This window comes from Takifugu flavidus, chromosome 7 (genome assembly GCF_003711565.1).
Source record: "Takifugu flavidus isolate HTHZ2018 chromosome 7, ASM371156v2, whole genome shotgun sequence".
NCBI classification, from domain to species: domain Eukaryota; kingdom Metazoa; phylum Chordata; class Actinopteri; order Tetraodontiformes; family Tetraodontidae; genus Takifugu; species Takifugu flavidus.
This window is the reverse complement of record NC_079526.1, coordinates 1,586,508-1,611,889: the sequence shown is the minus strand read 5'-3', so window position 1 is coordinate 1,611,889 and position 25,382 is coordinate 1,586,508. Positions and strand designations below refer to the sequence as shown.

Sequence of the window (25,382 nt, the reverse complement as noted above, 5' to 3'; positions counted from 1 at the left end):
TTTTCTGGAGCACATCAGAACTTTGATGAAAGAAAGTTAAATCCGGGTGACGAAGATGTTTGAGTGGCGTCCTGTCAACGAGCCCCACGTACGCCCAGCACGTATGTCACATCACAACATGTTAAAGGAAAATATTGAACACAATTCAGAAAAGTTTTATTTTAATGACTGTTTATATGTTACACATACTGCTGTCTTACACACAAAATAAAGTGACTAACAGCTAAAATGAAGTTAAAGTCCAACATTAAAAGCATCCTGTTTAGAGTGTGTATCCATGTTTATGTCATCTGTGGCATTAGTAGGAGAGCACAGAAGATGAAACACACATCAGAGGTGTTTGGTATGAACACCACCGACAGTTGTGAAGAGCTGCTGGTTGCAGCTGAAGACACAGGTCAGGCTGTGCCACACCTTAGGGAACTTCCAGATCACTGATGTCCTACACAGATCACCAGGTTTTCACATTAAAGCTCATGCTGGAATCCAGTCCTGCGTCCTTCACAAATGCCACCAGATCAATTAAACCCTCTGAGATGCCAGTTGTGGTTCAACTGCATTTATTTCCTAATAAAGCTTTTATAACACCATGTTGATGTAATGCACACTCAAGGTAACCATTTCTAGGATCATCTGTCCATCCTCATTTGAGTTGCAGCCATGCGATTGTAAAAAATACTTTGAGCCATAAAAGAAAAGAACATCAAAAACCATAAATGTCTATGGAAATAACATATATATGATTGGCTGAGTTAAAATGCTCAGTATGATTCCCATGTTTGTATACTGTTGTCTTAAATGTACCAAAGCTATGGATTTGGATTTTATCAGTAAAGTATGATTTAACAAAACAAAACCCAAAACCTGTTACAGTCAATTAATTGACATAGAAAAAACACCAAAATTCTACAGTTTGTTAATGAGTCACAACATTGAAAAACAAAACATGATTAAGCTCTGGAGTGTGTGTGTGGGTGTGTGAGAGAGTGTGTGTGCTGTAAGGAGGAACTGGGCAACTGAATAAATGAATGAATGAATGAATATTAGATGATCTTGCAGGGTTTCCAGACCTTCAACATCTAATATAATGGTTGAACGCTGGTAGGAAAGCTTGTGAATAGAGGCAAAAGCTGCATGTATGAGCGAAACATCTGCTTTTCCTTCGACACAAGCTTTGATTTAATGGCAACAGAGAGTCAAACGTTTAATAATGCTTCATTCACATGCAAACTGGTACCAGCTGAGCATTAGTTCACCCAAAACTGTGAACTGGTTAATGATGAGCTATCATGCAGCCTTTTTCTAGAAAATTCTAAAGCCTCTATAAAGCTGTACTGTGGAAAGTGTCCTCACTTTCTGAGAAGATGTTACTGCTCTTAATCAAATGCAAGGCACATAATGTGTTTCATGAGCTCTCGTGCAAAGGTTAAATTCAACAACTGCTCTATTACTAAATTTGAAGAGATGTCCTCTACCTTCTGACATAGAAAAGACTGCAGGGACCGAGAGGAGAGGTGCAGGAGCAGCTGGGACAAAGCAGGACAGGAGGAGGTATCATCAGGTTGAGCCATGCAGTTAAAGGTCAGCACAGCGACCAAAGCAGCACCATGCAGGAGACATTAGCTTGAAGCCAACTTTAACGTTCACCCTACCAAAAGAACCAGATGGTGTCTGCAGCCTCAGTAAAAACCTGTTGGACTCTTATCAACACCAGGCTACACCGACGGTCCGACCAGATACATCTCCCATGTGGTCGCTTTGCATACAGATCACGTGGCCTTCAGGACACATTTAAGTCAATGTTTGAGACGGTTTGGCCTTATTAAAAGGTCTAAAAAACTATATATTGTAGTTGTTATGTGACTGTTGCAGACACACACACACACACACACATGGAAACACGGGGACACTGGTCTCCAGCCACACCAGCAGATCCGGAAAGTAGCTATGCTCTTCTGGACCTAAATGACCATCTGTGAGCTGAGCAGGACAGACCAGCGTGTTCCTTGGAGACCAGTCCTTAAGAACCGATGGCATGAGCTAATCTGTTCCACAGCTATCCTCTGCCTGTTTCTCGTCAGGATTCAGCTTCAGGTTTCTAAGCAACACTGCTCTTTGTTGACACAAATATCTGGGGTGGTCCAGCAAAAAACACTGTCTGGATTTCTTTTTATGAACGATGAATACAGATTGTTGCCCCATGATGTATCCAGACTTCCTTCCTTTCATGCAGATGTGGACCGTGCGGACCACTGTGGTCTTGGCAACGGGCTCTACATTCAGCAATATTTCTCCTGAAACAGGAGACCGGCGGCCATGTGAGATCTGGGACATTGCATAGATGTATCTCCACAGCATTAAGATGCAGTTCCACCAGGGAGAACGGGGCAGAATGAGGCATGCACAGTTGTGTAGCACATGACAGGTGGAGCTACACAACACTGCTCTGACTGGATACAGCCAACCAGCATGCAGCCAACCATACAACCAATCTGTGTGCTAGTTAGTCTGCAGGGCCTGTCTGTGTTTTACTTCAATCAATGTTTATGTTCCGTACATTTTAAGTTGTTAATTGGTGCCATCTTAATGAATCACACTTCCTAATCAGATTGTTTCTCATTACAATCGCAATGATTGATGCCACGTGTCCAACAGGCCATCAGAGATACAGTGGAAGATTTCAGATGTTTAGCTGGGCTGTCCCTCAAAATACGGAGCTCAATGGAGCAACTTATTATTAAAAATATTCCAAATGAAATGAAGATTGCTTTGCATCTTTGCAGCAAAAGTCAAAGGTACAAATCTATGCTGATTACACACACAAACACACAAACACAGACACACACACAACTTGACTACTCAAATACAAGATTTAATAGCTACAAGATCTGTGTGTGTGTGTGTGTTTGTGTTTAATAGAGTCAGCCTGATGATTGTCAATTAAAAAAAAACTTCTATGCCAAGGAGAGAGACCCTATGCAGTGTAAATTCCACTTCCTTTTCAGGCAAAATCATTCATAGTAAAAGTGCAAAGAAATTGTCATAATAACAAGATTTTTTGAAGTCAGTTCAGAAAAGGAGGCATCTTTGCATATATCAGAAGCAGCACCTGCAGCGGAGTCGAGCGTTGTGATGGTCGGGGACAAGGGGGAGGGGGTCTAACAAGAAGACCCAGAATCAAAGTGCAAAGGTTGACGTCCATCCAGGGGAACCTCCTCCTGGGAAGAAACACAAGTCTCTGGCTTTCAGGATCCACGATGTAGATACTTGGTTCAGGTCATCTGGACCCACCAGAACTCCAGATCTCAAGAATGAGAAAGACTGGGGGAGAGACATATATATATATAGAGAGAGAGATACAGAGGAAAGGACAGACAGACAGACAGACAGACAGACAGACAGACAGACAGACAGACAGACAGACAGACAGACGACAGACAGACAGACAGACAGACAGACAGACGACAGACAGACAGACAGACAGACAGACAGACAGACAGATAGACAGTTGTCAGTTCACTGTGATGATTTCTTGATGGTGTTTTGCTCCAGTGTGTTGCCATGACAATCGAGTGTAATCACCTCTCCTCTGAAGTTTACTCAGTTGCCCAGATACCAAGACTAGAACAGACACAAGACATAAATAAATGATTTGGTCATAAAGCGCGAGCTGACACAATTGTGTGCTGATACGTTTGTTGTGACAGGTGATACATGAACAAAGCTGACTTGGATCACGTGTACACCCTTTGTATTTCCTGTATTACTCCCGTTCTTCAGATTTTATAACTTATGTAACAAATGTACCATATCTTCCCTCTTAGATTTGCTAGCATTTGATTGTTGTTGAAATGTGTTGATTACCTGGGCGACAGACAGCACCAGGTTGCACTGTGGGTGGAGGGCAAACTGGTGGTGTGTGTGATGTTTCTTCACATGGACCACCAACCCCAGCCTAATACTGGCTGTGGCCGACAAGAAAAATTGCTTCTGGAACCATTTGAGGAGCACAACAGCACAACTTGGCCTCCAAGTTTTCCAGATCTCCGTTGGAGCCTCTGATATGGTGGACGAACAAGCCCAACTTGCTGCTAACATGTGACCATTAAGGTGTGACATGAGACCTTCCTGTTGGAGCAGCGACTAACAAAACCACTTCCTGTCAGTTGTTACGTATGCGGCCATGGTGGCCAAACCAGGACATTTGGGTTCTGAAACTTTTTCATTTCAGAGCAAGGAGAATCAAGTTTCCCCATCAGTAGATATTGATGGTTTTCTTTTGACCTTTTGACCTGGAAGTCATCTGAAGCCCTTTTCAACCAAACTTCCTGTGTTTGTGTGTTTGTGGTTGGTCTGTGCCCCCGATGAGCAACAGCAGTCCTGGTTTGTTGATTCATCCTGAAGGTTAATCATATTTGTAGAATCAAATACAGTTTACTCACCTGGGCTTGGTACAGTTCACCTGCATCCTGTGGGGTCACTCCTATGAAGGTGGGGCAGTTGGAAGGGGGGGTGCCAGGTGTGGAGCATGCTGAGGGTGTTTATGGTAACATCTGTCTCAGTGTACATCATCAAAAACAGCATCGTGTCATGGTTTATAGCAGACATGTCAAACTGCTGAGTCCCTGTTCCTGTGTTACTACGTTCATGTTGATAAGGAGATGCGATCGATTTAAGGGACAACGATCAATTTTGAGGGACAACGTTCGATTTAAGGGACAACGATTGATTTGAGGGACAATGATTGATTTAAGGGACGATTGATTTAAGGAACAACGATTGATTTGAGGGACAATGATCGATTTAAGGGACAACGATTGATTTGAGGGACAATGATCGATTTAAGGAACAACGATCGATTTAAGGGACAACGATTGATTTGAGGGACAACGATCGATTTAAGGAACAACGATCGATTTAAGGGACAACGATTGATTTGAGGGACAACGATCAATTTGAGGAACAACGATCGATTTAAGGGACAACGATTGATTTGAGTGACAACGATCGATTTGAGGGACAACGATCGATTTAAGGAACAACGATTGATTTGAGGACAACGATCGATTTAAGGGACAACGATCGATTTAAGGAACAACGATTGATTTGAGGGACAACGATCGATTTAAGGGACAACGATCGATTTAAGGACAACGATTGATTTGAGGGACAACGATTGATTTGAGGAACAATGATCGATTTAAGGGACAACGATTGATTTGAGGGACAACAATTGATTTGAGGGACAATGATCGATTTAAGGGACAACGACTGATTTGAGGGACAATGATCGATTTAAGGGACAACGATTGATTTAAGTCCTTTTTCACCAAATGTGAAATATTTTACTTACAACAACTTAAACCATTATTAAAGAGTTAATCATCATGCTGGACATATGGGCTACATATGGGTGAAGGCAGGTCCGCCCTGGATGAGTCTCCAGTTCATCGCAGCTGAGCAACTTGAATGAAAGATGTCAAAACGAAGATTTTGTGGCTTTAATGAATGAAAAAAGGTGCTCACAAATGTACGATGCCTGGAAACATCCCATCCTCTAAATACTCAACTGACCTTACACATTACCCTATATATTATTAAGTCATTGACATTGGTTTGTAAAAATCTGTTGTGGTCAAAAAAGCCAAATTTCCTCCATCATGATACCATGTGTGTTTGTGGAGAGCAGCACTTTGACATGTCTGGTGTTCTGTTATGCGTTTATACGCTCGGCTCTGGACGGACAATATTGGTCCAAATACTGTGTCTATGTGAGCAGACCTGTGCACTCAGTGGAGATAAGCTCTGGGAGACTTACTGGGTGAGGTGGGGGAGTTTGTTCCACGTTCAGAGGAGGTGGTGGTGGTGGCCTTTGACTCTGCAGGCAGTGTTGGTCGATGGAGAGATGGTGGTGGAGGAGCCAGAGAGGGCGTGGGTCCAGGAGGTACCAACAACTGAGATGAGATGTAGTGACTGGACACTTTAACATGGTTACTGCCATTTAGCTGCAAGAATTAGAAAGAATTACACAGTTTGTGCATACTGTGGTATACCTTATATTTTTAACTACAACAGTAAATAAAATAATTTAATTGGGTGTTTAACATACGACACTTTCATTCTGGAGCATTTTTGTAAATGTTTTCATTTGAGATTTAAATATAACTATTTCAAAATAATATAATAAATCCCCTAATAACATTTAAATTTACATGTGTGTGTAAAAACCATAAATATCTACATACATAAATTTCAGTACATTAATATGCTTAAGTAGACATTCTTTTTTTCCAAATAAGTGATTTAAACAGGGAGACTTTCACAATAGTTTAACCAACTCAATTATATTTATGTACCTTTTTTGTCAAAATTTGATGTCTTTTTAAAAAAATCTAAATATGTAGCTCATCGGTTTGTGACATCACCTCACTCTCAAGAGCAGAATACTTCTGAAATCACAGAAGATTTAGATGTTTCAGTGGTTATAAAGGTGGAGACTGTTGTGCGTTGGTGGAAGCAGGTAGACAAGAAAGATCAGTTCCACAGAGGAAGGAGATCTAAAGGTAGGAGATGTGTTACAGCCACAATCAGTCGAGGCGGTCAAGGTTCAGTCAGGACGAACGGAGCAACTAGTCAAGCTCTTCTCTTTGGCTCTGAATAAAACCATTCACATTGCAAAATTTGCAAGAACAACGGCTGCTGGAGCTAAAGTGGTGTAAAGGTAACGATAAGCTTTTACCTGACTGTATAGGTGGAGGCTGTTGTGTGACATGATGTCCCACAGAAACAGTGGGTGTAGCCTGAATGTTCTACAATACAACTTTAAATCCAGAGCAGGTACTGACTGAAGAGGAAGAGCAGAGCTCTTTCAGTTGCACCAGTCGTTGTGGGTTCTAACTGCTTGTGACCTGTTTGTTTCCTGTTGGTTTCTGGAATCTGAAGAGGAGATTCAACATGTGTGGCTGCTCTCCTCGCTGAGCAGTGGAATGACTGAGAGGTGACCTCAGTTAGGTGTCAGAGGCTGAAACTTCACAGAAGACCAGGAAGTTCCAGGAACAACATTTAATGGATTTCACTGATGAAGAAAATGGATCATCTGTGCAGGAGGTGATAGATCCACTGGACTGAAGCTGTGCATTGTGCTGTACTGTAACTGTGAAGGTTAACAACTTTTCTTTCTTTACAGAAACTATGTTGAAGTGGACCGATCTGCATTCTTTATATTCTGCATCTACATTCTGTAGGTTGTCACTGAATCTGGAACTTCAGTCATGGTCTAACGTTGCTCTCCACTGGTCAATATGAATAATAGTATACCTTTGCTATACTGTGTTTTTTCTGTCTCTATTCCTATTATTGATGGATGTGGATGCGTTTTTCTGTTTAAACTAAATGTACTGTTCTGCTGCAGATGTAATAAGACCTTAGGTATAAGGATGGCATTAAAGTGCCCCACACAGAGCATCAGAACGCCTACTGTGTGTCTTTAAAACATACAAAGCGAGTTTCCTGACTTTTGCTTTTTGTCTTCTTCATGTATTTATCTTTCTATGGTTTTCATAATTTTTAACTGACTTTTTGCCCTTTTTGGCAATTTCAATGTCTTCTTTAGACTTTGTTTAAGTCCCATTCAAATGTTAAAAGATAGGCATCAGTTTTTCAACTTTTAGTTTTACTGAGTAACTGTAAAAAGGAAGGCAGAGGAAGAGGATGGGCTTTTGGCCAATCCTCTGCTCCAGTGGCCCAAGACTGCATGACTGTGGATCCAGATTGGTGTCAGTAGGGCCATCTTTGGCTCACCTTACAATCCCATCATAAAAGTGGTTTTACAGCTGTGACAATGAGTAATGAGTTGGTGCCACACAGGTTAACTACATCTGTTAACTCAGGCACAAATTGACACCTTGTTCATGTCCTTGTAACCCAACACTGCACAAACACAGCAAAATGTATGAAAGAAAGAAAAGCCCACAATGGTCACAAAAATTAATAGTAAATACAATTTTACTTAAAAAATTAAATAATGACAAGGCTTTGCTTCTGAATTGTGGCTCAGTAGATTATAAGCTATGGGAGCTCTAGGAAAGATTGAAACTAATTAGTCCACACATACATGTTATACTATAATACTACTATGTTATACTATAATACTACTATGTTATACTATAATAATACTACATGTTGTACTATATTATGTCCTCCAAAACCCATGTTGTGACAAATGTTACAACATTGTAGTATTCTTATTTAAGTGTCTTGGACATGCTCATCTTTGCATACATGCTGGGTCTGTATTTTAAAAACCTTTTGAGACATGTTCACTCATGGGTTAGACGAACCCCAACGCCAACATTAACCCCAACTCTAACCCAACTCTAACCCTAACTATTACACCAACACTAACCTCCCTAACACTAACCCCAATCCTAACCCCAATCCTAACCTCAACCCTAACCCCAGCACTAACCTCAACACTAACCCCAGCACTAACCCAACCCTAACCCCAGCATTAACCCCAACTCTAACCCCAGCACTAACCCCAACACTATCCCCAATCCTAACCCCAACACTAAACCCAACCCTAACCCCAACACTAACACCAGCACTAACCCCAACACTAAACCCAACTCTAACCCCAGCACTAACCCCAACACTAACCCAACACTAACCCCAGCACTAACCCCAACACTAAACCCAGCACTAACCCCAACACTAAACCCAACTCTAACCCCAGCACTAACCCCAACACTAAACCCAACACTAACCCCAGCACTAACCCCAACACTAACCCCAACACTAACCCCAACACTAAACCCAACATTAACCCCAACTCTAACCCCAACACTAACACCAGTACTAACCCCAACACTAAACCAACTCTAACCCCAGCACTAACCCCAACACTAACCCAACCCCAACACTAAACCCAACACTAAACCCAACCCTAACCCCAACACTAACACCAGCACTAACCCCAACACTAAACCTAACCCTAACCCCAACTCTAACCCCAACACTAACCCCAGCACTAAACCTAGCATTAACCCCAACTCTAACCCCAGTACTAACCCCAGCACTATCCCCAATCCTAACCCCAACCCTAACCCCAACACTAAACTCAACCCTAACCCCAGCACTAAACCCAACTCTAACCCCAACCCTAACCCCAACACTAAACCCAGCATTAACCCCAACTCTAACCCCAGCACTAACCCCAATCCTAACCCCAACACTATGAGACTGGAAATCACAACATCTACTACCACATTTATTGTGGATCAGAGATGTATTCATGTTTTCAACACTTGAAAAGATCCAGCACCTAAAGAGAGGTTGTGTGTCTACATTTGATGAAATATGGCAGCTGATCCTTCTGCATGTAGAAGACCTTGACTTGCAAGCTCCTGACATTTTGAAAGTTTTTGCATCTATTTTGATTGTTGTGTTTTTATTTATATATGAGAGACCTTCTGAAAACCTTTATTAATAGATTTATTTTACTTTCTTGTATGCATGTGCTGTTGTCATTTCTCCCTATTTTTTTGTCTTTTATTGTATGTAAAAAACACTAGTATCTTCAAACTTCAGTCAGTCTATCTATCTAAGAGGTGATGAGGCTTTGCTGTTCTGTCTGTTTATCGAGGAACATGAACCAGCCAATTCAGGAGAGAGAGGAGATTAGAAGGAAAATTATAGAAACCCATGTTAAAGGAAAGCTGGGATAAGTTCCAAGGTCATCTACTTCCAAACAAAATGCATAGTGAGGCGGCTGTCCTCTGGAGAGCTGAGACAAAACTGGAGTTTTTTGGAAAGTCAAATGAGCTCTATGTTCAGAGATGCAAAAATGAAGCCTACAGAGAAGAGAAGACTGGACCTACTCTAAAACACAGACAAGGGCTTGGTTATGCTCTAGGGTTGCTTTGCCCCATCTGACTGAATGTGAGCAGGATACGTCATCTCAAGACAATCAATCTTTTCTGGAGTGAAATGTGCTGCTCAGCATCACAACGACTGGTCTCTAGTCACAAGCCATGGTTCTACCACCAGGATAGAGACCCAAAACACACATATAAAGACCCCCATGAAGGGCTAAGAGCAAAAACCCTGGCACTTGTTATGTTTATTATTATAATTATTCTGATGATATAACTTCCCATTTTAATTGGACATGAAATAAAGTCTTCCAGTTAATATATGCATATATAACAAGCAATTAATCAGAATAAATTCAGTGTCCCAACTAAATGAAGTGAATCGATTTGTTGCAAACAGTAGCAGAAGATAATTTTTCAAATGCATTTTTTCATTTTATTCTAAATATTTGGTTCTATATGAAGATCAATCCTATTAAACATCTGAAGGAGCTGGAACAGGTAGTTGGCACCTCTAGACATGTGAGACAGATGGAGCCACTCCATGGGTTAACATTCAGCCCTTTTTTATTTATTGTTCCTTTTATCAGTTTCAAGTTGCTCGAGTGACCATTGTATGTTTTTCTTTCTTTAACAGAAGGGTACCAACAATTAGGTCTATGTATGTAGACACATAGCAGTCACATAACAGTTCTCTGTGCTTATCAATCAATCCTGGATTCAAATATGGTTTACTGCGAGGGTGCAGCAACACGGAGACTTTTACACTTTGATCACTGAAGCCTGTTGACATAAGTGAGCAAACAAGGAATACTCTGGGGTGAATAAAGGCAGATTGACTTTTTGAAACCTGCTGCCATCCCAGCGGCCCTAGCAACAGAGTAAGGTTGCTGGAAAAGAGGGAAAGTGGCAAACCAGTAACCAGTGAGAGGCTTTTTCTTAGGGAAGAAAGGATAGGGTGAAGCTGGATGACCAAAAAAAGAGATAAATAAAGAAGAGGTAGCAGGGAGAAAGAGATGGAAGATAAGTGGGAAAGATGAGGCTTTAATGCCACTGTTGCTATGGAGACGTCCATGTGCAATGTCCCACAGCAACAGCAGCAATGGTTGTTGTGTGTTTACAGGTGGTGGACAACTGAAGGTGAGGAGTTTAAATGTTTGACCCATTGAATCGTCCATGGTTTATTGTCTTTTAAAGGGCAATCACAAGACCTGAATAGATCTTAGTAAAGGTGTCTGGGTCCTCAGGGTGGGGAAGAAGGGTCATTTGGATAGATTTACATGTCATCGCGATTAATGACAGAGCAAACAAAGTGGAAGGAGGACAACTGCTCTGAAGATTGCTCTCGGCTTTTCTTTCAGTCGGCTGGATGTTGGTGTCTTTCCAACGACTGTAAACACAGATGTGCCTGGGCTCATAACAAAGCTCGTAACAGACAACAAAGAGATGGGACTGAAGGACGGAGGGCCTTACAGTCAAGTTAGGAAGTGGGATACTGTTGTGTTGTCCTGTTTTAGACCAAATGGCATTGCTGCAACTAGAACGGCTGTGTTTGACATCAGTAGGCATGAAACATTACTAGGGATGTAACGATACGCCTAACTCACCATCCAATAGGATTTACAAAATAAGATTTAATTATTTATCAAGCAAAACATGCAAAATGCTGTATATCTACTCTCATCTTTTCTTAATCAAATTAAATAATCCAAAGTAAATAAGAAAACAAAAAGACTAAATGGATTTTTGGAACAAATCCCTAAACATAATAATATACTGGTTGTACTCTTTTAGCGGTTAATATTTGTAGTTAGTAGCAATGTTAGCACACCGGCTTTGTTTTGTCTATTATCGCCTAACCTTTTCATTTTCTAACGTAGAGAAACTAAAATGTTTCCACACACCTGATTTAAAACAGGAGGATGGCGCGTCCTCTCTCTCCCAATCCGTGTCTCTACCGTTAGAGCTAACGAAGGACGTCCAAAGACAACGTCACACCTCTAACAAGAGCAGCACCATTCATTTTTATCTGACCGATTTTAATCCTCAAATATTTGTATTGCGATTTAACTGTCTCAAAAAGAATTGTTACAATCCTAGAATTTATTATAGGAAGGTAAAGACATTTACAATGTTTTCTACATGGAGAACTGTTAAAAGTGGTATTATCTTAATGACTATTAATGTGCTTCTAAGGGTTTGATGTCTTCTTAATCAATGCTGAACATTGACATGAATCGCTCGTGCTGTTTTGTTTTGACTAAGAGTAATTTTGGGTAGCATTTATCCTACCTGTTATTACTATTATTGTTATTATTGCCTGCCTTTCAACCCAGGTATTACTACACACAACCTGCTTGCTAAAAGTCATTTCATTTTAGAGCATGGCTTTGGAATTAGTTGTGCTCACCGAGCTGGGGGGTTTATCGACAGGGTCAGAGGCTAATGAAACCAGATCTTTTAGAGGGTCCTGGGCCAGATGAGGAGGATAGCGGATTGCTCCATGGGGGAAGTATGGTGCTGATGGAAAATAAAGAGATGGAGAGGGGTGGGGGCTCCGAGACAGACCTAGACAGAGGGAAAGAGCAGGCCGAGAGGGAGACAACACAAGACAGTAAATGAATATTTGTTGCATGCAAAAAGTGTGTGTGTATGTTTGTGCGTAGGTGCGTGTGTGTTACTGACCACTATGTACAGCTATGACAGGTCGGTGAGGCTGTGTGAAGGAACCAAGTCTTGGTGAATCCTTCTGGGGAGGACTGTCCACTTCTGTCTTCTTCACAGGAGGAGACAGACCTAAAGCAAAGCACATAAAGCCACATTTAAAATATGCTGGGCTCAGAGGAACTAGCTCTAAATCCAGTTTTAGTTAGTCCCAAGCCTGATCTGGGACCACGACTGAGTAGGCCTACTGACCTCATTTCTTCTTGTCTTGTATAATCGTTGTTCCAAGCTCTGGTTATATTTGTTATAGTCAAATTCCCAATTCAGTAAGAACTGTGGTGCCTCTTGTCTGTGTCCTCCATATCTGCAGTCTGACTCCTAAGTCCTGCTGCAAGTCTCCTTTTAAGACACAACATGGCTTCCACCTTCAGAAGCCATATTGTGCATCCAGTGTTGTTGAAATACCTAAAGTTACTAAAATTGTCTCATCTTCTTAACCCCTTTATCCCTCTCGGGGTCACGGGGACAGTCCACAATGGGTGAAGGCAGGTCTTCTCTGGTCCCCAGCTCATTGCAGCACCTTATATGAGCATATGTGGGTTTGGTACCTTGCTCAAGGGTTCCAGTGCTCTGAAGGAGTTCTGGCACCTCCCCCTACTACCAGAACACCTTACATGGTTTGTCTGACCTGGGGCTTGAACCAACAACCCTCTGCTTCTCAGCTCAGTTCCCAACAGACTGAACTAGTACCGTTACCAAACTCCTGTAGCTGAAAATGTACTTTAGCAAATTCAGTTGCAGTGGTACTAAACTGTTAATGATGACGTATAGCTTTACCTTTAGAAACAGCTCCTTCTACTCAAATTTTAATTTTGTACAGTGCAAATTTAAACAATCCATACTGGTAAAATCAACCTCTGGTCCGGGTACAGATACTGAACACTTTCAGTTTTATCCACATTCTGTTACCTCCTTCCACATCTTCAGTCCAGTTTCTGGAACTGCTGGCAGGAGAAGGGGAGTGGTAATATTCTCCTGGACTGTCAACCTCATCCTCCATAGATCCAGATTTATGGCGCTTACTCCTGTAGATACGTGTACAGAGAACAATACAGACTAGTGCGTGCGCTACAATGCCACAGCAGTACGGCTGTCAAGCCTCTGCTCATACAATATTACATTTTTCAGTGTGTGCGTGTTACCCGCTGGAAGAGGTGCTGGCCAAGGATCTTCTGAGGCCTACTGGCTGGTTGACAGATGGGTTGAGGTCATAAGCCAGATGACCATGCAGCTCCCCCATTGAGAAACCAGGACCTACAACTGTGATTACCCGAGCTACACAAAGGGAGAAAATTGAAGGTTAATATGGTCATTTTTACTATTCCAGATAAGATCAACCTTTCTGATGCAGATCAATGTTAATCTGTTAAATTAAGCAAAATTCTAATTACATCCAGTAGGTGACCCATTTCAAACCAACAAGAAGGCAAAAATAAATATTAGTAGATATTAGTGAGACGAAATGTGAAATGTGTATCATATTTATGAGTATTTTTTGAAGAAATTTGTTGATATTCCTTTGTATTGCTGCCGTTTTGCGATGTAGCTTTAATGCCTTTATGCAAAAGTAAAAGATTGCATAAAGCACCCTTACCTGCTAATTTATCAGGTACATCTTGCTCGGAAATTATAGGACCCCCTTTTGCATCACAACTGCCTTAAAGTGTGTTCGAGGTGTTGGAAACATTTGTCAGTGGTTTTTGGTCCATATTGAAGTGTTAGGTGTGCACTGACCTATTAACCTCTGACACGCAAGCCCACTGACCCACTCATCTATTGTAAAGACAGCTTGTTGTACATAATGTATTCCTCTCCCTCTCAACCCATCTCTCCCTCATCAGCAGGAGGGTCCCCCTACATGATCCTGGTCCTGCTCAAGGTTTCTTCCTGTTAAAGGGGAATTTTTCCTGCCACTGTTGATTGTTGGGGGTTAGGCCCTGGGATTCGGGAAAAGGCCTGGAGACAATTTTGATTGTAACAGACGCTGGTAAAGATAAAATGCCATAGCATGACACAGCTGCTGCAGTTCTGTTGCCTGCACATCTATGATGTGAATCTCCTGCTCCACCTCATGCCATGGTGACTGTGGAGGCCACTGGAGTATAATGAACTCACTCTCATGTTCCAGAAACCAGTTTGAGATGATCTGAGCTTTGTGAATGGTACATAATCCTGCTGGAAGTAGCCAGTAGAAGGCGGTCTGGAGTGGACAGGAGTGCCACCAGCGGTGTGGTCTTCTGCCGCTCTAAGGCTTAGAGCAACAGGCTTAGAGTCTAAGCCATCTTGTTTAAGGTTTCACAAATTGTCAGGAGATCTTCTGGTTCTAAAATACTGCTTCTCAGACCAGCTTGACTAGCACCGACAACCAGCCAGGTTCAAAGTCACTTAGGTCCCCTTTCGACTCCATTGAAATGCTGGTTTGACCTTCAGGAAATTGTCTTGACAACATCTACAAACCCAAATGCACTGAGGTGAGTTGTTAACAAGCAATTTATAGATTTTTTTTGTTGTAGTGGTGCCTTCATGATCTGTTGTCTCACATATAAGTAACCATTCCAGTTGCAATGGTGGAGTTTGAAATGTCAGGCGTCATCTTCCCCTTCTTCCTCAACTTTGACAAGGATCTACTGGTGATGATTTGATTGAATTAGTACCCTACCTCATGGCTTTCCTGAAGTGCTTGTTTAGCAATGGGAACAAAGAGCACTGCTTCCACTGGCAAGGTCAGGGGCATGATATTGGGGATCATGGTTTCTTGTGTAGATCGGTTCTTGTGACTTCTACCAGATCTTAAGATCTTTCCTGAAAATCAGATGATTCTCTAAACACCAGTTTCACCAGGTCTTCAGGGATTTGAGGTACTTGCCTTAGCTACTTGCTCCCACTCACTCATCTGGTTCCATCTAGCTTTTTATTCCAGTCCAGAGCGGTTTTTGGATGAGTCTGGCAATTGTGACCATTCTTTATTTAAAGAACACCTCTCTCTCCAGTGTGCTGCTTTTTCCAATAAATCGACTTGTCCAGATGAGATGCAAAAAGTCTGTTTTTCTACAGTCACTTTGTTAGGCCATAATGGTTTCATTTAACCAGTAAAACTGACAAACTGCATGGACGGAAAATACGCGATGTTCATGAAATAAGTAGATACCTTAAGGTTCTGGATATTGTAGGGATGTCTTGGTTAACACACCTTTTCAACATTGCGTGGACCTCAGGCTTAGTGCCTGTGAAATGGCAAACTGAGGTGGTGGTCCCCAACTTTAAGAAATGGAAGCAGAGATTGTGTTCCAACTATAGGGGGAATCACACTTGTCATCCTCCCTGGGAGGGCCTATGCCCAGGTACTGAAAAGAAGAGTGTGACTTTTAGGGGTAACTTGGAGGGGTAATGTGGTTTTTATCCTGGCTGTGGAACAGTGGATCAGCTCTTCATCATTGCTAGGATGCTGGATGAGTCATAGAGCATATGACTGAGTACCCAGAAGTAGCCTTTGGAGGGCACTCTGGGAATATGGGGTGGATGGACCCTTACTAAACTTAGCATCGGATCTCTGTATTGTAGGAATGTGGGCTTGGCGTGCTTCATTGGCACTAAGTCGAACACGTTTCGGGTGAGGGTTGGACTCCCCCAGGGTTGCCCTTTGTCAACCATTGTCCTCATAATTTATATGGTCAATATTTCTAGAAGCAGCCAGGTGGAGTTAAATTCAGGGGCCTGATGATTTTGTCACTGCTCTTTCTGGATGATGTTTTAGCCTCGATCACTGACCATCAGCTCTTGCTGGGATGGTTCACAGCCCAGTGTGAAGTGGCTGGGATGAAGATCAGGACCTCTATATCTGAGGCCAGAAAAGGTTTGATTGCCCGTTCCAAGTCAGAGAGGAGTTACTAGCCCAAGTGGAGGGGTTGAAGTAGCTCAGGATTTTGTTCATGAGAGGGGAAGAATGGATCAGGAAATTGGCATGTCAGGGGAGTATCTGCACTATTACAAATGCTGAGTTGGCCTGTGGTGAAGAAAGAGCTGAGCCAAAAGGCAAGGCCCTCTGTTTACCCTATGTTCCAACGCTCACCTATTGGTCATGATCCTTGGGTAATTACCAAAAGGAAAAGATCCTAAATACGAGAAGCCAGAATAAGTTTCCTTCGCAGGTTAACTCACTACATGGAATTGCTCAGGGCCATCCTCCCTTGATGAGAGGATCACTCATCTCATCAACCATGCAGTGTTCCCCTACAACACTCTCCGTACACTGTTCAATTCTTTGTCCAAAGTCACAGAAGCGCCTCTGTTTTGAATCCAACCTAATGATTCCCACAAACAAAACACTGCAGCTTCACTCATGAATACTAACATTTCTGCAAGCAGCCTGATCTCCTCTTGGAGAAATGCTCCACATGAACAGCAAAAGAAGTCCATCTGTGAATGGTGAATGGATCCACCCTGCAAACTGTCACTAACCACCACCTTTCGGGTATTCAGTTCTGGACTGGGTGACTGATGGGTGACCTTTCCTGTTATGAGTTCCTGGTCCACTACCAAGCAACTTATGTGCTTAAGGATTTGGGAATAATGACTAATTTTCAGCATTTTTTTTTATCCAAGCTTAACCTTTAGCCTATCCCTGGAGACCCTGTTTTCGGCCATTGCTCTAGATGGACAATTACTTTGTAGCAAGACACAAATTGCCTCCAATCCAGCTACAATTCCCAGCCGGGCACACAAATCAACTCCAGTTGCACCTTTATTATGCCGGACCACAGCTGTTGTTTGGGACATCGATTGTTGGTGCAGAATGCTAATCAGTTTAACTTATCATTTTCAAGGTAACATCTCAAAATACTGCTGCACACTATCTATCTAAAAAGAGATCCCCTCAACCCGTATTCTATAATTTCTCTACTGGCTTCCAGGATGATCTAGGATGTATAGATGTGTTTGATTCTCATGATCAAGGTTTAAAAAAGGGGCAGAGAAATAAATTTATTTTTGTGTAGTACAAAAACAATGCAGACCAACGAGGCCGGCAGAGTTTAAGAGTTCGCCTGAGACACTAGGAACTACATTATTAACAAATGCATCAAAGGGCAATGCATCAAAATATTGGGGAAAACAAGGAGAAGCCAAACAAAATGTAAAAAAATAACTTTCAAAGTGGAGAAACAAGGAAAAAAATGGCAGCGAATGCTTTGATGTACTAGGATTAAAGAGAAGAGGCAGAAAGGAAAAGCATTTTGGACACGTTACCTTTTGAGTAGGATTATAACCTCCTTGTTCAGTGTTTTGATTTTTGAACTTGATTTAAAGCATTTTCCATATTTCAAATATGGTCCGATCAACAGGTGAAATCCAGTATAAGCATATAATAGAGGCTCAGTGAGAGAAAAGTGCTGCTCTCCGGTGTGATCAATGCATCCTGTGTCTGGTGTGAATGAGGCTCCCAGAAATAAACTATATAACAGAATGAACTAAAAACATCATGAATACAACTAAGACTAACCATGTTTGCATAAAGATAATTATTATTCCAACCACAGGAAGACGACAGCCCAAGCTAGCCTTTTAGCTTTGAGTTGAGTATGTAAGATTCAATTTGCCAATGTCTCCCACACTCCACCTCTTTATAAATTCTTTGTACTTAAATTAATGGAACATGAGACTCTTACCAATAATATCAAGCACGTGGACTTACTTTTTGAGACATGAACAAGCTCAGTAACACTGAAAACTCCAGATGTCACAAAGCTCTCCTGAAATTCTGGACCATCTGTGTGAACAAACAGCAGCAGTTACGCATCAGCACTGTAGTTTAACAGCAATAAACTCAACAGTTTGGTAAAGCTTTGCTTGACCTAATTAGTTGTACAGTGAAACCTTGGTTGCTGAACTAGAGCTGTTCTGGAAAATAAAGTGGAACATAAAGGAATCAATAAAACTAAAAACATGGTAGCGCCCTGAGCTATATCAGATTTGTTAATGGTCTCCTTAATGGCCAACGTGGTGCAAGTTTCCCATAATAATGGGTGAGGTCGACCAGTGGCCTCCCAGCTTTGTGCATAATAACCCTCATCTCTGACGTTATTCCTCTCATATTTGCTGTCTTCCACGGAGTCTTATCTGTACCTTTCTTGGGACCCATAAAAATTGTAAAAATACACTCAAGCACATGCACTCAGGCACACACACACATGCACACACAAACACACGCAAATCCCCAAATGAAAACATTTACTCGAGCATTTTCCACGCAGACTGAGCATACTGAGGCTAGGCTAACACACATTCTGGATCCTTCAGCACCTTTCAGCAACCCGCAAGACAAATTCATAATTTGATCATTTAAATCTGATTCTGTCCACAATTTAATCCACTGTACAAAAATGAAGCTTCAGAGATAGTTGATAGGCGCAACGATGCCGAGTCAGGGTAGTCTGGATTGTGGTTTCCACTATGTTTGCATGCAGCTTCTAATTCAACCACACTGGATTCCTCCAATGTGACATCTTCCATTTGGTCTAATGGAAGAAGTTTTTATCCAGATCCTGGATCCATAAAAAAGTAACATGCCATAAATATAAAATGTGCTTTTTGCCATCTTCGTCTGTCTTTATTCTGTGCTACCTTCAGGGACATCTTCACCATCCAGTCAGCCTTTGAAGCACAGTTAAGTGTAATGATTTGGCAAACAGCAAGCTGGTTCCCACCACAGCGCCACCATCTGGCTGTGCACTGGAGCTCTTATGTGCTGCAGCTCTTAGTTCCGACAGCAAAAGGCCTGTTTATGCCTACCCAGCCTAAAGGGGGTTGGGTCGGTGCTACATGAGCTACGGCTGCCGCACAGATGTGGCGTGCACCTCCCAAAAACTGTAGTGATGCAGAGAGGAACTGGAGACCATAGGAAGACTGGTAGAGCTGTGATTGGGTCACCAAAGTACATCATTTCCACTTGTTGATTTTCCAATTTTAGTTTGTAGTGGATCAGAACTTTTATCACTCTCCTGTCAACCAACTATCCTTCACCTCTAATCACACCAGGCTGATCATCTTGGAGCCTCCTGAGAGGCACAAAGCAGTGGTTGTTAAACTTATTTTGCTTATTGATGTATGAAAAAAACGAGGTCAGCCCTACAGACACACACACACACACACACACACACACACACACACACACACACCTGATGTCATATCCATTTCTATGTAACAGAGTGCACTTCTATGCTCCTCTTCAGGCTATAGTTCTCTATATCAGGAACAACTTGGGACCGACATATTTCTTCGTCACTATAGATTTATGCTGCTCAGCCCAAGAAACGCCAACATCTCCCCGTCCGCTTACTGTGTGTCTGCTCCAAAACAGATGCTTTGCTTTTTTTCCACAACAGCCAAGGAATGATGGATTCATTCTACAACGGCCAAGTAAAGACCGTGGTCATCAAGCCATTTGCTTGTCTCAGGTGTGTCCTTATAGAAGCCTGTCTGCAGCAATCTGAGCCCTGCTGGCTGCCGGCCTGCTAATGCTATCTGCTTACACTGCTGCTCTTTCATCTTTGGGTGCCAGCATCAGCTGTGAAAATGGCGTCGTGTTGAGAAACGCTTCTGATTAACTACTGTCTTTATAATAAAATCTCTGAGTTTCCATCCAGTTCTGAACACGTGTGTTTAAAACCACACAGCTATTCAAGAGCAGAGCCCAGCTGTCAATCATCATGTCTAAGCTTTCTAATGAAACTGAACACATCAGGGAAGGAACTACGAGACATAAATCTATGGGACTGGTGGCTGAAGCTGGAGCCCTCGGCATCACCCACAGAGGGCAAAAAGGCTGGTTCAGCCTCCCCTCTCAACATTCTCTGAGCAGCCACCCTTTTATGCAGCTGGGCTCATGCTAGCACCACAGTTGTTTACTGCAGTCTGGTACATAAGGCACTTCTGTTAGCAAAGGTTACATTACCCAAGGTCTGGCTGCTTTCATGGTCCTGGACAACTCCTGTGTGACTGGGACTACTGGTCTGTTCTACCTCTGGGGGAGTGGACAGACAGAGAGAGAGAGGGAGGGATTATTTTAAGTTATAAACCTCAGACAACTGAATATTGTTTAGTTTAGTTTATAACATGTGGTAGATACATAACATCAATTATAATGAAAAAGTCCTTAAATGAAACTTATTAAAAGTGTTTTTTTCCACCATTTTCCTGAACAACAATATTAAACAGAAGAAGAGTTCAGGCAATAAATGTGGCGTATTTGTCAGCTGAAGATACCTGGAGGATACTGGAGGCTACTATGTTATCGCAATAGTAGCACGAAACGCGTTAGCATAAGTAGCATAAATGAAACATCTGTGTTGCACAGAAACAATACAGAGAAATGTGTTCCAGATGTGTGAAGAGAACTGAGACATGAGAGCAATGATAGTAGACAGTAGTATTATGGTATGTGTGATACACACCTCTTTCTTGAACGTAGTAGGCCAGGTAGAGGTCAAGCTCCTTGACAGCCACTGAAATGTGTCTGGGTTGGACACAGAGGACTGGATTAGAGCACTGCTCTCCCTTGACCAGGCGCTCTCCGTCGGTGCTTTCCAGTGGGATCCCTTTAAACAGGATGACCATCACCAGGTCCAGCCGCCATACCTTTAATCACATGCTCGAGTCAGTGCCCGCATGCTCTGCCTGACTGAGCTAGGCTATGCTACGCTATAGGATTGATTCCATGCTATTCACTGCATCTTATAATGGAATTTACCTGAGTTGTAAATGTATATATACCGTATTTATTGTATTTATTTTTCGCAGGAATGCTGGAACTCGATGTCTGCTAGTTTCACTTACCTTGTCAGCTTGTCGGAGACAGTCGATGCGTCTCATTTTGCCTTTCTGGTCAGGGTTTGAAAGAACACAGCAGGCAGCTTTCTTGCCTGTTACTGAGAGCACAAAATCCTCTCGGCACTCAGGTCTAATGTCCTTCCTTAGCTTGGCTAAAAGGCGACTTGCCCACTTTTGTTTCACCTAGCAACACAAAACCATGCATGACTACAAGCGCGATCCCAAATGCTCACAATGCTGTTTCAACTACAGATTAGAACCCAAAGAGAACAAAGTGATTTAATCAATGTTAAGACACACATCACAGGCACAAGGTTACAGAATTCAATCCCTATTATGAAATATTGAATACGTCATAGCAAATTATTATGGGATGCAAACACTCATACAGTTTTCATGTTTTTACGAGATTTTGTCAGCACTTGAGCGAGCTGTGATTTGGTGTGTGAAGCTTAAAGGCTGATGTGTGGATAAGTGAACAGCTGCGACACTCACCTCCGCCTTTTCTCCCAGCAGTTCATCTTTCACCCCTCTCTCTTCCTCTATCGACATTCTTTTCTCATGTTTTTTGAAATATTTTCTTTTCCTGGCCTGAAGGTTGAACCACGTGTAAGCGAAGGCACGAACCTGCGGCAGCAGCGCCTCGATAAAAGGATGGAATTCATCCTGAAGGACACAGAGAAACATGGAGTCTAACTACAAACCTGAGACAGCGGGTAAACAGGCAGGACCGCTTTCAGTATGAGGAGACTCTACATATTAATGGGGGAAAGTCCACCAAGTTTTGGCCACGTAAGAATGTACATTTGTGTAGCTGTGTAAAATAGTCAGACTTTTGTAGTTTTCTTGAGGTTTTTAATCCTCAAAGTCATTGCAAAGAGCTGCTCAAAAACCAACTACCAACTAACCAATAACTATTGTTGTTGCCCTTATTGGCCTCCGGCCTTTCTAAAGACTCTGTGCTCAGTTTGGGCCCCAACCAGCCACAGACCCCAGTGATTCAATGGTGGACAAGTCAATATACATAAGCCATTTTAACTCTACACCCCTCATAGTTACCTGTACCACCCAGGTACCTGTACCACATGGTGCCCGGTACCACCTGGCCAACTGTACCACCAGGGGACCTGTACCACATGGTGCCCGGTACCACCTGGCCAACTGTACCACCAGGGGACCTGTACCACCTTGTCACCTGTACCACCTGGGGCCAGGTACCACCTGGCCACCTGTACCACCTGGTGTCCAGTACCACCTGGATACCTGCACCACCTGGTGTCCAGTACCACCTGGACACCTGCACCACCTGGTGTCCAGTACCACCTGGGGACCTGTACCACCTGGTGTCCAGTACCACCTGGAAACCTGTACCATCTGGGGCCCAGTATCACCTGGGGACCTGTACCACCTGGCCACCTGGATGTGTGGGATGGTATAAAAGGACCTTTAAATCTTTATCTTCATCTTGACTTTCTGGCAGAAGAACTGGGTTGTTCCTCTAGTTGTCCCTCCGTCCTGACTGTCTTAAATGGACTCTTGACCTGCGTCTGAACTACAACTACAACCTACACACCTGCACTGTGGGTCCAGGGGTGGTTTCCTATGATGGGGGGCAGTAAAGCAGTCAAGCTGTTACCCTGAAGGGGGGAATAGCACACGGACCGAAACGTGCCAAATGATAAAGGCCAAAGCTGTGGGCCATGTTACTGTACAGGTGAACACCATCAGCATGTGTTGATTGGCCTGAATGCTTACAGAACATGTGCACATACAACACGTATGTTGCTCCACTTCAACGTCTGATCCTCCTTCTTTTCCATTCTTTCTTGCTCAGTTTCTGAAGTCGTTGGTTATTTTGCCAGAAGTTGTTTCTTCTGGGTTTTGGGGCTTTATGTTGTTACTGTTTTTGTTGTTTTGTGTTTGTGAGTTTCTCAGCAGTCAGGCCCAATGTTCACTGATAAAATAGAGTTTTAATATGATGAGGAGGCAGGATGAGGTTAACAGACAGATAAAGCAACATCTTTGGAGCACAAAAAGGCCTCCAGAAGCTGCAGCTTCACTGCTGGACAGGACAAGGGTAGCAAAAAGTGTTGATTTATTCTAAATGTGATGATGCTGATGTGATGAAGACTAACATCTTAAGAAAAACCCCAAATTCAGAGACTCAAAATTAAAATACTGCAAAAGAGTTTAATATTATAAACTGCTTGTGTTACACTCTCAGTAGTTGCAGAGCTTCCCTGGACCTTTTTAGGGTCCCAGTCTGGTTCAGTGGGCTAAACCATCAGGGAGGAGACGGCTGACTCCACCAGAACACCATCGCTGATGCTCCGCACAAGGATTGTGTGTGTGTGTGTGTGTTACTGTGACCCCTCATTACCACATCAACTAACATCTCTGTCTGCCTGCTGCCTGTCTTCCTGCCTGTCTGTCTGTCTCTAACCTGTCTCTATCTGCTGGCTCCTTCTGCGGCCATTTTCTGTTGACAGCACGCGCACGCCCGCGCGCTCACCCGCACACCGGAAGGAAGCTCGGGGTGAACTTGAACTTGCTTCCGCGTCCGTCGCTCCCCAACAGCCGTTTTATTAAAGCGTCCAAACGCCGCTTTGGCGGATCGATGCGATCCTGGCGCTGATGTCGCGACTTTGACCGAGACTCTGACTCTGGTTCTGGTTCTGCGGGGCAGCGATGTTGATCTAAAGTCCAGTCACATCCGGGAGAGCTCGCAGTTCATTTGTCCCTTCTCAGAATATTTAACGTCTGAAGCGAAACACTAAATCTCCGCCCAGCTGACGGTGTTTTATGACATTCGGCTTATGTAATCCCCCAACAGGCGTTAATAGCAACAGAATTTTAAAGCACCTCACCGCCGCAGCTTCCGCTCTGTCCAGAATCCAAAGGAAGACAGCAAGTGGGCGAAACCGAGACTTTTATTACAGTGTGAAATGTCCACATCAGGCCGGACCCCGTGTGTCACAGTGGTCCTGAGTCTGCCCCCAAAAGATCGCCATAACACGGCTGACTAATCTGGGTTTCAGCGCAATTCCACCATTATTTGAAGAAAACATTCCATAATAGAGCGCAGCTGAAGTGGCAGGCTGGCGGACCTTCTGTCCCACTTTCTGCGCACCCATTCTGTCTAAAACAGCCGTGCGAGGCGGCGCATTGCGTCTCTGTTCCCTGCGCTTCTTTGGGAAATATGGAAGACCCGCAGGAAGAGACAGTGTTATATTTATGGTGGGTCCTACCATGTTGAAGCTGAGCCAGCAGCTGTGGAAGTCGGGGCTTTTCTGAGGCTACCGTCGGTCCATCTCATGCTGTCGGCCGGTGTTGTCCCATTATCATGACCGTGAGGGAGCCAGGTGGAGCAAATATGCGCAGCTCCACACCAGAAACGTCCCGTTGAGGCAGAACCCTTCCACCCCCAACACACACACACACACACACACACGCACACACACACACACACACACACGCAGGCTGCGACAGAGCGCTTCTCCTCTACTTCAGAGTCAGAGTCGGTGCTTTAACTCGGTCTTCACTGAAGAGCGTTTCCATTTTACTGTTTTTATTTTCATGTACAAACATCTTTTATTTAAAGGACCGACTTTTTTTCTTGTCAAAAATAAAGTTGTTATGGAAAGTGCAGAATACACCCAATAAAACCTAGTTAGATGTCCACCCAGGCTCCTTATGTTAAAAAAAAATCACTAGTATGTTTTGGTGGACGTCCAGATTTATGATCTCAACGTAAACAGGAAGCCAGTCTAAGGAAGCCAAAATGGGAAGTTATGGGTAACTATTGTAATATATATTTTTAATAACTGGTTCCAAATGTACCTCACCTTTATTCCAGACTCGTCTCACTGCCTGTCTGTCATGAATACTGCTAATTGTATTTGATTACTGTTGCTGTTACTTGTGCTATGACTTTGTGCCTGTGATCAGATAAAAAGTTATTTC

At 42.9% G+C, this 25,382-nt stretch overlaps 1 protein-coding gene across 1 annotated transcript; it reads right to left on the bottom strand.

Moving 5' to 3' along the window:
* Nucleotides 1–139: 139 nt before the first annotated feature.
* On the bottom strand, nucleotides 140–24,908 carry nfic (nuclear factor I/C). Its single transcript, XM_057039461.1, has 14 exons — nucleotides 24,668–24,908; nucleotides 21,915–22,085; nucleotides 21,426–21,602; nucleotides 21,044–21,227; nucleotides 20,545–20,613; nucleotides 18,286–18,360; nucleotides 13,739–13,871; nucleotides 13,506–13,621; nucleotides 12,558–12,668; nucleotides 12,283–12,440; nucleotides 5,819–6,005; nucleotides 4,443–4,531; nucleotides 3,583–3,621; nucleotides 140–3,321 (listed from the first exon to the last, which is right to left on the bottom strand). The coding sequence occupies exons 1-13, from the start codon at nucleotides 24,668–24,670 to the stop codon at nucleotides 3,601–3,603; spliced, it is 1,494 nt and encodes a 497-aa protein (XP_056895441.1). The 5' UTR covers nucleotides 24,671–24,908; the 3' UTR covers nucleotides 140–3,321; nucleotides 3,583–3,600.
* Nucleotides 24,909–25,382: the final 474 nt, after the last annotated feature.